At 38.1% G+C, this 14,419-nt stretch overlaps 1 protein-coding gene across 1 annotated transcript in view; it reads right to left on the bottom strand.

Moving 5' to 3' along the window:
- CNTNAP2 (contactin associated protein 2) overlaps positions 1–14,419 on the bottom strand; it is a 1,969,961-nt gene that overhangs the window by 906,239 nt on the left and 1,049,303 nt on the right. Inside the window, exon 9 of the mRNA XM_060633381.3 lies at positions 3,536–3,685. Coding sequence (XP_060489364.1) covers positions 3,536–3,685 — 150 coding nt within the window. The remainder of the gene's footprint in view (positions 1–3,535; positions 3,686–14,419) is intronic.

Raw genomic sequence — 14,419 nt, 5'->3', positions numbered from 1 at the left:
TTTTAATGGATGAAGAAGTAAGATAAATTATTAAAATGATCTTTCAACTAAGTGAAACCACAATCCCAAACCAGATATGTATGTTTCAAAGCTCATATTTTAGACCTTTCCACTACACTAACATTTGAGATGTTTTCATTATGATATTAACAACTAATTTAAAATTTTTCATCACAGACAATAGGAAGGTGTGTGTGTGTGTGTGTGTGTGTGTGTGTGTGTGAATTACAATCCAGAAGTAGCTATCATTCTAATCTGAAAGCCACATGCCAGAGGCGGTCATGAACATTCTATCAGACAGGCTGCAGCCATTCCAGAGACAGCTACTTTAGGATTTCTCCTACCTATTCCTCTCATCAACTTACTAAATGCCAAATTGGGTTTTCTTTGGTGAAATTAGTGCTTTGTTAATCAGTATAAATGTTAGATAAATGTTAGGAAAGATATCTCAGTGGTGAAATTAAAGATGTTAAATTTATGAAGCTTGACAAGCCATCTTTCACAGACACCTATAGCCTGTGTGAAGATGGCATAAGACAAGGGCACCTGTGACCTGAAGCCTTGGGGACGGTTCTGGAGTCTGGATTGCTTAACGATCCTGTGCCAGCCATCAACTTAGGAGCCTTTCTATTGCTTGCCACTGGCTGGGTGTAGCTGAATCCCGCTTCTAGAATACTGCTAAAGTTGCCCAGAGAGAACATTTTTTTTTCAAGGTAAAGCAAGTCAGAGAGCTAGGACTTCACTGAACTCACAGAAGAGTTGGCATTAACTGCGTTCGTTGTTCCAGCTTGCTAATAAAAATGCTCATTCGATACATGTCTGTATGGGCACCAAACTGTGGCCTGTGACTTCCTGTTACTGTTCTATGGTGGCTATGCAAGAGTAGCGAATTCTCACTTATCTCACTTTCCAGTGACTGATGTTGTCTTTCAGAAGAATTTGAAAGACGTGCATGCGAATTGGCTAAGGTTGATCTCTAATTCTGTTCCTCAAGATCATTTGTGGAAATGAGAAAAAAGTTGAAGCTGAGAATTCTTTTTCCCCCCCCCAGCATTCTGCATTGAGTTCTAGGAGAGGGGGCCGAGAATTCAGAAATGTAACGAGTTCCTCTGGTGTTTCTCACATACTTCAAGGATTGAGCTAATGAAGATACAATCAAAGATGTGTCATGATCATTTGCTAATAGCATTTCCCAGTGGCAGACCAAAGGCCCAAGAGGGAGTGCTCCTGACCACTGGAGTTGAAAACAAAAATCTGTAAAGCAATAGGAAACAGCATACTATAAAGCCCTCATAGCTCATAAACGTTGTACCTTAAAATTGTTGGTTACAGCTCTTAAGTTTCCCATCTAGATGGAAAGAGATCAAAACTGTGCTCTGAACTTAGGCTTTCAGCATGCTCATCCATGGCCAAAGATATTCCACTGTCATTTGGATGGGTAGGGATTATCAATAGCTTTCCAACTGACTACTGTGATCCATTTTCTATGTCAGCAATGGAAACTGTTGGCCAAAAGCCCATCAAATTAAATATGTTTTTGCAGGAAAACCAGTTGGGGTGTTGGGCTGCTTTTTTGCACATCAGTAAGCCCTAGTTTATTCCCTCATAAAACATCATGTCTGACTTTCACCCATTCATCAAATATTTATTGAGAGCCTTTTTGAAGACGTAGTTTGAACTTCCAGTGAACACAATGGAATATTCAAGAAAGAGGGCTCTAGCTCAGGTCTTTTGTCTCTGACTTGTCACCCTTCATTGTATCATGATGTATAGGGAGAAACACCCTGCTACAGGAGTCCGAGGTCTGGAGTTCCCTTGCTGACCACACACGCAGTGGCAGGTCAGTAGAGCTCTGTGGGCTTCTATTTTTTCTTTTCTTTTCTTGTTTTTTAATGTTTCTTTATTTTTGAGAGAGAGAGACAGAGTGTGAGTGAGGGTGGGGCAAAGAGAGAGGGAGACAGAATCCGAAGCAGGCTCCAGGCTCTGAGCTGTCAGCACAGAGCCCGATGTGGGGCTCAAACTCACAAACCTGATCATGACCTGATCATGACCTGAGCCAAAGTCGGATGCTTAACCAACTGAGACAACCAGGTGCCCCTTCTATTTCTTCTTTTAAACAACTGGAAGTAGAGTGCTTGCCTTGCTTATTTTTCTACATTTACCAATTCATTCATATTTATTGGTCATCTAAATGCCAGGAATTTTTCTAAGGCCTTAGAGGATACAACAAGGAATAAGATATACAAGATAAGTGCTCTCAAATAGGCTTATTCTAATAATAGAAATATATATAAATATAGTGATATACAAGTATTTAAATAAATACATGCGATTAATAAATATATTTTCAGAGGCAGATATATGTACACCTATGTTTTTTAAAGTTTAACCAAGCCTCTTCTAAGAAAGCAATTTTTCAGATCTCATATTGAGTGATTTAGGATGAGGAGACAATAATGTAGTGAAAGATATATTGATTTAAACAAAACACCTAACATTTTAATAAAAAGATGTCCCCACATTTCATTAATGATTAAAAAAATCTGTCAGAATACATTTTTCAAATTAAAAAAATATTCCCAGGCCCATGCAACACTTTTTCACATATATTAGGATTGACTGTTTTAAGAGAACCTTCTTTTTTACTAATTTTTTCATTGCTTAAGAGCCAAGATATGTGTAATAAGATGGCTTTCCTATAAGTCAACCTGCGGTCAGCAGCCTCTAAGATGTTCTCATTACACGTCTCCTCATGTCACCCCCTACCTTTAAGGGTAGGCTGGATCGAATGATTCACTTCTAACAAACTGTGTATAACAGAAGTGATGGCATGTCACTTCCAAGACGAGCTTAGAAAAAAACTTCAGCTTCCATCTTGGAAACTTTCTCTCTTTTTTCCTGGCTTTCCCCTCCTCTCTTGGCTTGAGGAAGACCAGCCCCCCAAAATCAGAGACAGGTGGAGAAGAACCAAGGTGCCCCAGACAACAACCAGCACCAACTGTCACCGTAGTGAGTGCACCTTCCTGGAAACATACTCTCGAACCCAGTCAGGGCTTGAAATGATGCAGTCACAGACAGGTGCTTGGGTATAATAACCTCATGAGGGACTTTGAGTCAAAATCAGCCTGCTAAACTATTCCTGAATTCATGATCTAGAGTAATTGTGAGACAATGTTGTTTTAAGGCACTAAGTTTTGGAGTAAGTAATTACACGGTAATAGGTGACTAATACATAACCCAAGGACCTGATTCTTGAAGATAGTATTATGAGAATGAATGGACTCAGAATCTCATGCTTTACAGTTTGAATATTCGAATTAAACTAGAAGAATATGGTGACATCATGACATCATATGAATACCTTTATCATGAAGAAGCATAAATTTGCCACTTGCATTTCAGCTCACGGAATAAGAGTTTGGTCTTCTTCCTGAGATCTGCTGAGTCTACTGAATCAACTATAAATACTTCATAATCAAACTTCACTGAAACTTTAACAGCGTATTCGTTAACCAATAAAAAATGGCGGTCTTACCTCCAAAAAAGTACTTCTCGCCGGTTTTAACTTGAAGAGGACTGTTAGTTCGAACTGCTGAGGCCTCATCTCCATCAATGGTGAGAACAGCAAAATTTTCCTTGGCTAGGAAACGAACTTCGTGCCACTGTCCATCATTCAACCCAGAACCTGTTAAGAAAAACAGTAAATTTATTTTCTAAAGATTGTACAGTTTAAAACAACCTTCAATATCAACAAGGTCAGATTTTACCATTTTTACTGGTAAAAATTTATATATTTTCATCTAGAAAAATTCTGGGCTATTTGCAACGGATATCATGCTTCTTTAATATAAGGGATTTCATCTTCCATTGGAAAGATAAGGCAAAACAACCAATCAGTAGGAAAATAATTATTCATGTGCCATTGGTAGCTGGGAAAGCGAATGGGATAAACAAAGCTGTTTGGGAGGTGATGATGAACTATTAAAAAATTTTTTTTTCTTTTTACATTTATTTATGTTTGACAGAGACAGAGCACAAGTGGTGTAGGGGCAGAGAGAAGGAGACACAGAATCTGAAGCAGGCTCTGAGCTCTCAGCACAGAGCCCGACGCGGGGCTCAAACTCACAAACCATGAGATTATGACCTGAGTCGAAGTCGGACACTTAACTGACTGAGCCACCCAGATGCCCCAGAACTATTTTAACTTACTTATTTTATGATTAGGTTTACCAGAAGCCACTCTCAGGTAATAAAATGGGTTTATAACTTTTATCTAATGTCTCTTTCTGTTTTTAAGAACTTTTTTTGTACTATTATTTTATCTCAATAATCACATCTGACAAGTAGATATACATAGTTTATAGAAATAAAGGACTAAAAACATACGTGAATATGTGCTAATTAACCACTAATAAACATGAGAAATAATACTAGGGTTGTCTGGTCATTTATAAATAAAATTTCTTTATAATGAATTAGGTTACATTTAAACAACAACAACAAAAACCCAACAAAAATAAATTAACAGCTCCAACCCTAGCAACCACGTTCCATTGTTGCTTAGGACAAGGATCTTGGGAAACAAACATTCTTCTAAGCTCTCCATTAGACAGACAATGACTTGAAGGTTTTGTTTAGTTTGTGTTCATGTTACAAAGAATAATTAGAAAATTAAGGCGTAGACAAAGGAGATAAGCCACCGGACGTCAGCATCTGGAAAGAATTTATGAAACACGCAGAGAGACAGAAAGAAGTCTAAGAGGGTCAGAGTGACTTTCTTTCAACCTGGCCTAGGCTATTACGGCAAAGGTAAGGGATTGTGGTCCAGTTTACTCCAGACAGAATACTTGAGCATCCACAGGAAGAAGTTACTTGGAAGATCCACTGCAGATTCACAAAAGGCAGAGAGGCCTAGCAGGTAGAAGCATCTAAGAATGAAGTCAACGAGGGCACAGACGACGGCTCCTAGCCTCCGATCAGGGGTTTACAAATCAGGTTAGGGGCCTTCGCTGGCCTGCTGCCATCTGTTTTTGTGGGGTCTGAGAGCTGAAAACAGTTCTCACAACTTTAAGGAGGTGAAAATGCATAAAAGGAGTAATAATAAATTACATGGGAAAATGATATAAAATTGAAATTTTAGGGCCCACACACGGTTTTGTTGTAATACAGGCAGGCTCGTTTGTTTACATACGGTCTTGATCTACAAAGACAGAGCCAAGTAGCTGCTGCAGAGACTTGTTAATCACTCACAAAGCCTAAACTATTTACTGCATGGCCCTCTGCAGAAAAAGCATAAACTGGTGGTTGGCTTATGCTATTAAACTGAAACCCATTTTAATGAGAAAAATTAAAGTCTGTTGGAGCTTCTAAGATGGTCACATGTATGTAACATTTATTGGCGTCATACTGATAAATATCATGACAAATACCCACACCGCAGGTATTTCTTTTTAGGATTAAAAACATTTTTTTAATGTTTATTTTTTTTTTGAGAGGGAGGGAGACAGAGCGTGAGCAGGGGAGGGGCAGAGAGAGAAGGAAACATGGAATCCGAAGCCGACTTCAGGCTCCAAGCCGTCAGCACAGAGCCCAACCCGCAGCTCGAACTCCGGAACTGCGAGATCATGACCTGAGCCAAAGTCAGATGCTTAACCGACTGAGCCACCCGGGAGCCCCGTTAGGATTCTTAAATTTTAATTTAGTAATACATATTGAGCACATTTTATTTCAGTGGAGGAAAAGAGAAAATCTTGGCTTTAAAGTAATTAATACTGAATAACTTCCAAGTTATGAAATGCATAATATGCATATATATATATATATATATATATATTTTTTTTTTTTGTACTGTGAAATTACTATGTAAATGTAAAGTCTTATTCTAAAATTAAAACCAGCTAGCTGTCAGACAAGTGGTAGTGTTTACTGAAATATTTCCTTCTCCAGTAGGTACACTCAGGGTTCTCCCACAGAACAGATGAACACAACACTAACATTTTTCTTTAGAGTACAAAACTGGGCCTCGTGCTGATTAACTGTAGAAGTGCATGGTTTTGATTCTGGCTTTTGTTTTTGCCTGTATAATGTGATGAGCTCTGCTCTGAAACGCAATTTTGGCGCACGGATCCCGAGGACATCAGTGCTACAAAAATGTCCAGTCTCACAATTTAATTCTAAATAATCACACATTCAGAAAAAGTCACATAGGAAACACCATTAGCTGACAGATCTTCCTGTTGTAAACAGTAGAGCAGACTTGCCTTTCTAAAAATTCCTTTGAACATCTCTTCATCCTACAATTAATTTGCAAACGGACATCATCAGCTTAATTGTTTACAAAAGGTCTCTTATTTCAATCAGAGAAAAATTAAAAGGTTACTTTATTTTTTTCAAGAAACTTAAATACTAGAGGAATTAAAACTCAGATAAAAGCAGTCTGTTGATGGCAGCCACTGCTGCATTTCAGTCTACACTGTGATTTCTATTCATTTCAATTCCAATTATCGTTTTGAATTTTTCATCTTCAAGAGGTACGCCTTAGCAATCTATGATAGGAATGGGTTCCCAGATACGAAGTTCAATTCTTCCATGGGAAAAAGGATGATGCACTCACCCAAAAGAAAATATGCTGCTTTTTAAAAACTTTCTTCAGACACATGTTATAAAATATAATGGTGGGAAGTCTTTTTCTAAAGAAGAGTCTTGCGTTATTTCTGTGTAGGGAAGTATTTAAAGATACAGCGTTCTAAGCTCTATAGGCTACTCACTTTGACAAGTACTTGTGTTTGATTTGTTTATAATTCACACAAGATGTTTTAGAAATTAGTATTTAGAACTGCCTCAGGTAAATAGGCAAGAGAAATGAATTTAACACAGTGTAAGCATCCCATAGTTAATCAATGGTAGAACTTAGAACTGAAACTCCCATCTGGTTGCAGAGGCTCAACTCTTAACAAACAACAAACAGAAACAAAACAAACAACAAAACAGCTTATAAAACCTCTGTGCATCCACCTTCAGAACTCTTATACTATGCACGTGTGCGTGCACACACACACACACACACACACACACAAATCCGAAGCAGACTCCGGTTTGCCACCACCCCTGAGGATGGCCTTGTCCCATGCTCCATTAGGATATTAAATAATTGACACATCACCCAGTTTCCTTTGCCAACTTTCAAGCATGTGCAGCATCAGATTTTTGGGGCACCGCAATATCCTACATGTCTTTTAGTATTTTCCTGCATCCTTATAATTGTATTTAGAATCAAAATTTTATATTAAAAGTGTGAGTTCAAATACACATTTTCTCTAAGGCATATTAGAATAAGCCCACGAGTGTTCATTTAAGTCATTTCCATACTTAGTGAAACTCTGAGCAAAGGGAACTTTGTGTTCACTCTTTTTACGTTATAAGCCCTAAAATTAAAATATGTGACCTCTCCTGCAAACTTTCTCCAATTTATTTTTTACCTTTATCATTTCCTGGACCATCTGTGACTTGGAGGGCTCAGTACTGAATGAGTTTTGCTTCAGAAAAAGCTATAAGGAACGGCGTCTTTAAGGTATTTTTTTTTAAATAAACAATTTTGTTTAGCAAATTTTAATTCATATGAAATGGAACATTAATTAAACTTAAAAGCCTTTGGAATTCAATATACGAAATTCACTTAGACCACCACGGTCGATCAGCTCATTGTTGTAAGACAGGTACTTGCAATAAATACCAGTACATTTATTCAGAGAAAAAAGTATCACCATCTCAAGCTTTATTACAAGTTTGTGAGTCATAAACAACAAAGACCAAATTAAAACACAGGATTAAAGCAGCACTTTTATGTGCTGTTAAAGACATGGTATTCCTCCACTCTCTGTGCTAGAGCCAATGAATGAAGGAACATTCCAGGAAACGGAGAAACTCACCAGAGACCCATACTCCTGGAGGCAGGGGTCCTGGTGTCTGCACAGTGGCTCGGGACCAGACCAAAATGGAAAGGATGCTGGTCAGTGATACTTAGAAAAGAGACCCCTGGCTCATATGGCTAACACCTCCTGAGACACAGCAAGACAGCAGAAGGACAGAAAGCAGCATGAGGATTAGGAGGACTGATCCCGGAGCCAAGCTGCCTGCATTTCTCTGGCCCTTTGCCAGCCTGGGCACTTTACTCAACCACCCTGTGCCTCAGGCTTCTCTTCTCTAAAATGAAAATAACACTATCCACTTCACAGATTTGTTTTGAGGAGGAGATTAATTAGCATTTCTATAGCATTAAAACAATGCTTGGCACCTAGGAAGCAGTGTATTTATACCCATATCATTAAACCAAAAATTTTGGGGGGGGGGGGGGCGCGCCCAGGTGGCGCAGTCGGGTTAAGCGTCTAACTTCAGCTCAGGTCATGATCTCACGGTCTGTGAGTTTGAGACCCGCACTAGGCTCTGTGCTGACAGGTCAGGGCCCAGAGCCTGCTTCGGATTCTGCGTCTCCCCCTCTCTCTGTCCCCTCCCCTGCTCACACTCTGTCTCTCTCTCTCTCTCTCTCTCTCTCTAAAATAAACAAACATTAAAAAAAAGGTTTTTTTGTTAAATTTTTAAGTTTTGATTAGTCTCATTTTATAGAGAATGAAGCTAAGACTTAAATTTATTATTTTGGGGGGAGTTATGACCTCACAATTACAAATATTGGTGTAGTTATAAGTAAACCCTCTAGGCAAGATGAATAAAATAAGTCTTAATGTGGAAATCGTAGATATACACATACAAGACCACTAAAAAGAAGCGTGTCCTAGCAGTATGCTAATGGGCACTTGGAGCTTAGAAAAATATGGCAGTGACAACATTAGATGTACAGAAATTCCTGGGTACAAATAACTTAGAGGTGATGGTGATTTGTTCTGCAAAAAGGTATTGGATGACTCGCAAAGTTAGGACACAGACACTGATACCAAATGATACTGCATATGAAGAAATCAGAACAAAATTATATCCACAAACTGAGAGTGGAAAATAAGCTTCCTACATTATTTATGTATGTAATTTTAAGAACACATAATAATTACATAAATATTACACACACATTCACTTACAGTACTAAGAGCTTTTTCACGCAAGTTAGTTAAAAGGCTCTCTTAATCATCTTGTTGAAAAAATGGGGGACCGCCCTCTATTTGGGTCATATTCTATTCAGGCACACATGGACCAAGCCCCGTAAGAGGCTGAGAGAGGATGAGAGCCCAGGAGTGTCTGACTCAAGGACCCACCCGCAGAGGGCCAGAAGCACAGGATACACACAGCAGCCATTCGGAAGTCAGACCATCTGGGCACAAATCTCATTTCCGCCCACCTACTGTAGTCAGACCTTGTGCCTCAATCCCCTTACCTATTAAAGAGGACTAACACAAGTGTGTACCTCATTGGGTTGTCCTGAGGATCCTGTGAATCCCTTATCACCTAGGACAGTGCCTGATACACAGTTAGCACTCGGTACATAACTACTCTTTCTTATTCAGCCCGCCCAGCTCTCCAACTATCAACCTGGGTTGTTAATTCTCTAAGTGTTCATTACCATGAAAGGATTAAAATTTGGTTTTCTCTATGAACAAATCCCCTCCTCCCCCCCAAATAAAATCCAATCATGCAATATCAGTGGTGAGGAATTTGGGAATTTGGCAAAGTCGCTGATTGTATCTCTTATTAATATCAGAGTCAACAACTTTCAAGCTAATTTAAGCCAATTTTGAGCTATATAATAAATCGGTCTTATTCTTTCATAGTTCCAGGTCTTCTTTCTCCTCCCCAAATTATGTATGTGTTTTAACTAGATTATTCAATAGATATGGTTCTGAATGTCTGTGACATACTCCTCAAAATTAAATGGAATTCCAAGCAAGGACTTCCCATAGTGACTAACTTTGAGAAGACCGATAAAAACTGGAGTACATATTTTCCAAAGTTTTTGTGTTTTAAAAATATACCTTAATGCAACATTTTTTATGTAACTTTACACTTAATGATTATTTGATAGTATTTTATAAGAGCTATCTCCAGTTATTAATTCATAGCAATAAAAACTTTTCAACTACATATTCTAAAAGAAAATGGATCTTTTTACCAAGAGTTTTTTTTTTTTTTAATTATTTTAATGTTGATTTTTGACAGAGGAAAGGAAGGAGAGTGCGAGCAAGGAGGGACAGAGAAAGAGGGAGACACAGAGTCTGAAACAGGCTCCAGGCTCTGAGCCGTCAGCACAGAGCCCGACGCAGGGCTCGATCCCATGAATTGTGAGATCATGACCTGAGCCAACGTTGGACGCTTCACCGACTGAGCCACTCAGGTGCCCCTATAAAGAGAGTTTTTAACCTAAAACTAACATCTTTGAAACCCTATTCCAGTTTCTGGTCTTAATTTTTTTTTTTCTATAAGATAACTAAATTGCTGTATAATATTTTCTCTAACATTTCCCTAACTTATAATTGTTGGAAACACTTGTTTTGGAAGTAAATGCAGAATGTTAATGAAGCACATTCTATCTAGGCTGTCTTTCTAATGGTATTATTTTTAAAGTAAGGCTCTTGAGATGGTTGTGCTGATTGAACAAGAAGAAACAGATGTTCCTCTTATTAGAGACAAGAAGAAAAGACGAGTTTAATGAATATTGAAAAAAAGAAAGCATTTAAAATATAGTAGCAATCCACCATGCAACATCTGTTTGAAAGGGCTTCAAATAAAATTACAGCGACTAGAATTTGAAGGCTTTTGCTCAATATTCAATATTCTGGGAAAAATCTCCTGGGATAGGAATCCATCTTTAGGCCGTTGTAATGTTCCAATGTGCTACTGATAGATCCCGTAAGTTCTCAGTTACCCATTTATGCAATAAAAAGAAAAAAAAAGAAGAAGGTGGTATTTCTATATAAATATACCATGCACTCTTTCTCATATTATCTGTAAATTCCGTATCATAAGGAACTTGACACCATTTAGTCTTGCTCGTTGGTATGTGCCATCTTCCAAACCACATTATAAATAGGATCACTTGCGGTCAGATAGAACACGTAATAAGGTGCTCGGGCAGGCCAAAAATTCCTTCATCTTCCTAAGTTGAAGGGACTGCCAAAGGCTTTCTTCTACAGGTATGGACTTAAAGGCCACTTTGAAACAGGCTTTCGTCTTGAAAGAGCCACTTGATGAATGGAATCTTTAAGGTAGATAAATAAGTACAGAGAGGAGAGCACATTGCATGACATTTTTTATCACTGTGTTGCTAGTTATCAGAGAAATTAAAACCGCAATGACATATAATTTTCTACCCACTTCAGGGGCTAAAAACTAAAAGAACTAGCTCGCTGAGATCAGGATCGATTTGAACTGTTATACGTTGTTAGCGGGATATAAAGTTGCACAACCCTTCGAACAATTCTTTGGCAGCTCCGCGGTGTTTTGTTTTTTAACCAAGTTAAACGCACGTTAATCCTATCACCCAACAATTCCCCTCCTAAATATTTACTCACCCTAATCAGAATATATATTGCAAAAATACTCGCACGGAAATGTTTTGGCAGCTTTATCAGAGGCCTACACTGAAAATAATTGTATAACCACACAGTGCATATTCAAACAAGGAAATGCTAAGTAATAAAAAAGAACCAACTAGTGGTACATTTTTTTGCCTGAAAGAATGTAGATGGAAAAAAAAAAAAAGGGATTCATTAAGTGTCATTTTTTTGCAAGTTTACGTATTTATTTTGAGAGCGAGTGAGCGAGCGAGCGCACGAGTGAGCAGGGGAAGGGCAGAGAGAGAGGGAGAGAGAGAACCCCAAGCAGCCTCCATACTGTCAGCACAGAGCTCGACGTGGGGCTCCATCTCACAAACACGAGCTCGTGACCTGAGCTGAAGTCGGACGCTTAACTGACTGAGCCACCCAGGTGCCCCAACGCTGAATGAATCCTTAAGTATTACATCTCAGAACAGTAAAACTAACCTATGGTGATAGAAATCAAGACAGCAGATGCCTACGAGAGAGGGGAGCAGGTGGGAATGGACGCTAGGTTCAGAAAGAAACTCTCTGAGGTAACGAACACATTCCATATCTCAACTGGAGGTTGGGCACCTACGTATAAATATCAGAATCCACTGAACTGTATGTCTAAGATCTGTGCATTTTACACACAGTTGATCCTCATTCACGGATTCAGTATTTGTGAAGCACCTACTTGTTAATATTTACCGCTAACCCCAAGTCAATACGTGTGGTATTTTGGTCATTCACGGACTGGCGCATGCACAGATGGAGGGGAAAATGGAACCATCCAGTCCAAGTTCCCAGCTGAAACCCAAAAAGGCAGTGTTCTGCCTCCTTGGTTCAGCTGTCATCCTGCGACCAACTGTTCTTTCTACTGCATATTTAATACCACATTTCCTGCAGTTTGGTGTTTTCAGTTGTGTGTTGCTATTAAAATGGTCCCTGATGGGTGAAGTACATGAGGAGGATTAAAAAGGACACTTATCACGATGAGTACCGAGTAATGTATAGAAGTATTGAATCACTATATTACACACACACACACACACACACACACACACACCCCAATAAATAAATAAATAGCCCCCGAATATAGTGAAGTGCTGTTTAGCATTCCTAACTGCAAGAAAAGTATGCACGTTAGAGAAGTTTCTTTCAGGTACAGGTTAAAATGCTGTTGGTTGCGAGTTCAATGTTAATGAATCAATTATATGCATTAAACAAGAGAAGTTTAAAAAGAAACACACAAAAGCAAGATTAGGTACTGATCAGTTGATGCAAATGTTGTGACCAGAGGCTTGCAGGAATCTAACCCCGTATTTCTTGGAGGAGCAATAATTCAGTATTCACTAATCCAGTGTTGGCTGTGACTAGAGAGAACGTAACTACCATGAATAATAAAGAAGACAACTGTATGTAATTTCTCCTTCAAAAATATTTAAACATTTTTTAAAAGAATTGAAGTAATGGTGATACTCATTTTTAAGATCAAATGAATTTTATTTGAGGCCTGTTTTTTGCTTTGTTTTCTGAATTATCAAACGAGAAACCTAATGTATCACATGCCATTATTTGCTCTTAAACGAGAAAAACCCAACCGGACTATATTACTATGTTGAACTTTTAGAGGCCAATACTATAGAATGTTAAAGAATCAAGTAACTCCAACACTACATTTTCATGTAAAAATCTCTAATAACTGTCTTAACCATTATTGATTCCCAGCCAAAAGCCAAGTATCATTATACTTCAAAATATCTTATTCAAGGCTTTATGATTATTCTTTGGTCACTTTTCTCTTGAGATAATCTTCCAAAGAAAGTAACTTTATTAGAACTATGGCTATGCAAACACTCAATTTCAACAAACATTATCAATCCAGGACTCTGTACGAATTCTGACAGATCTATTCATTCATTCATCCCTTCATTCATTCATTCCAGTATTTGATCCTGCCTTGAATATAAAATGTAACACAAGTTGCATTAAGAAGTTATTGCTAATTTCAAAGAGGGTTCCAAATCATAAGACTTCTGATTAAAGTACACATAGAGAGAAGGCCAAAGGTACATGTCGTAGAGCAGTGAAGAGTCTATGTGTCATTCATGCGTGGATTCAAATGTAAGCCACACTCCCCAATTCATCTATAAATATATACAGTACCTACTATTTCCCAAGCACTATGTTAGCATTAAGATATAGAAATAAGTCAGTCAGAAATGGTCTCTGCTGTAGAAAACTCTAGCTATTTTATTTTGAGGAAATTACTAAGCCTCTCTGCAACTTGGTTTCCTTATTTTTAAAGGAAGAGAGAGTTGCTCTAAATGACTCATGAGCTATAGGGTGTGTGAGTCACCTGATACCATCAATAGCTAGTAGCAGCTTTTATTTTATCACTATTATTTTTGTTACACGTGTACAAAGACAAATGCATGTATGTATATAAAGAGAAGTTACTTTCAAGGTTTTACAAAAGGCATATATCACATTTTGTAGGTTGTACATATATCTGCGTATGGTAGATAAAGACATTATTGAGAAGTGGTATTTTGTATGAGTTTGGGGTCATAAGGAAAAGGTTTTTATAAATGTTTTCCATCTATAAAACAAGATGTACTGAAGAAAACACAGAAACTCAGAAAAGTATACTGGAGGGAAAAAAGATGCATATCACCGAGAGACATCACATTTAACATGGGGTGTATCTTATTCTAGCTTTGACCATAAATAGCTGCGAATAATGCAGATTACTTTGATGCTACAATGGAAGAAGGGTGAAAAGTATAATAGGACAAGATGATGACAATCATCATCTCCTAAATTCTTTGATTTCTCTTAATGGGGTTAATTCGGCAGTCTTGTCTCTTTAGCCTAACTTTCCCGAATTTAAGGAG

This window comes from Panthera onca, chromosome A2 (genome assembly GCF_046562875.1).
Source record: "Panthera onca isolate mPanOnc1 chromosome A2, mPanOnc1 haplotype 2, whole genome shotgun sequence".
NCBI lineage: Eukaryota > Metazoa > Chordata > Mammalia > Carnivora > Felidae > Panthera > Panthera onca.
This window is presented reverse-complemented; position numbering and strand designations above follow the sequence as displayed.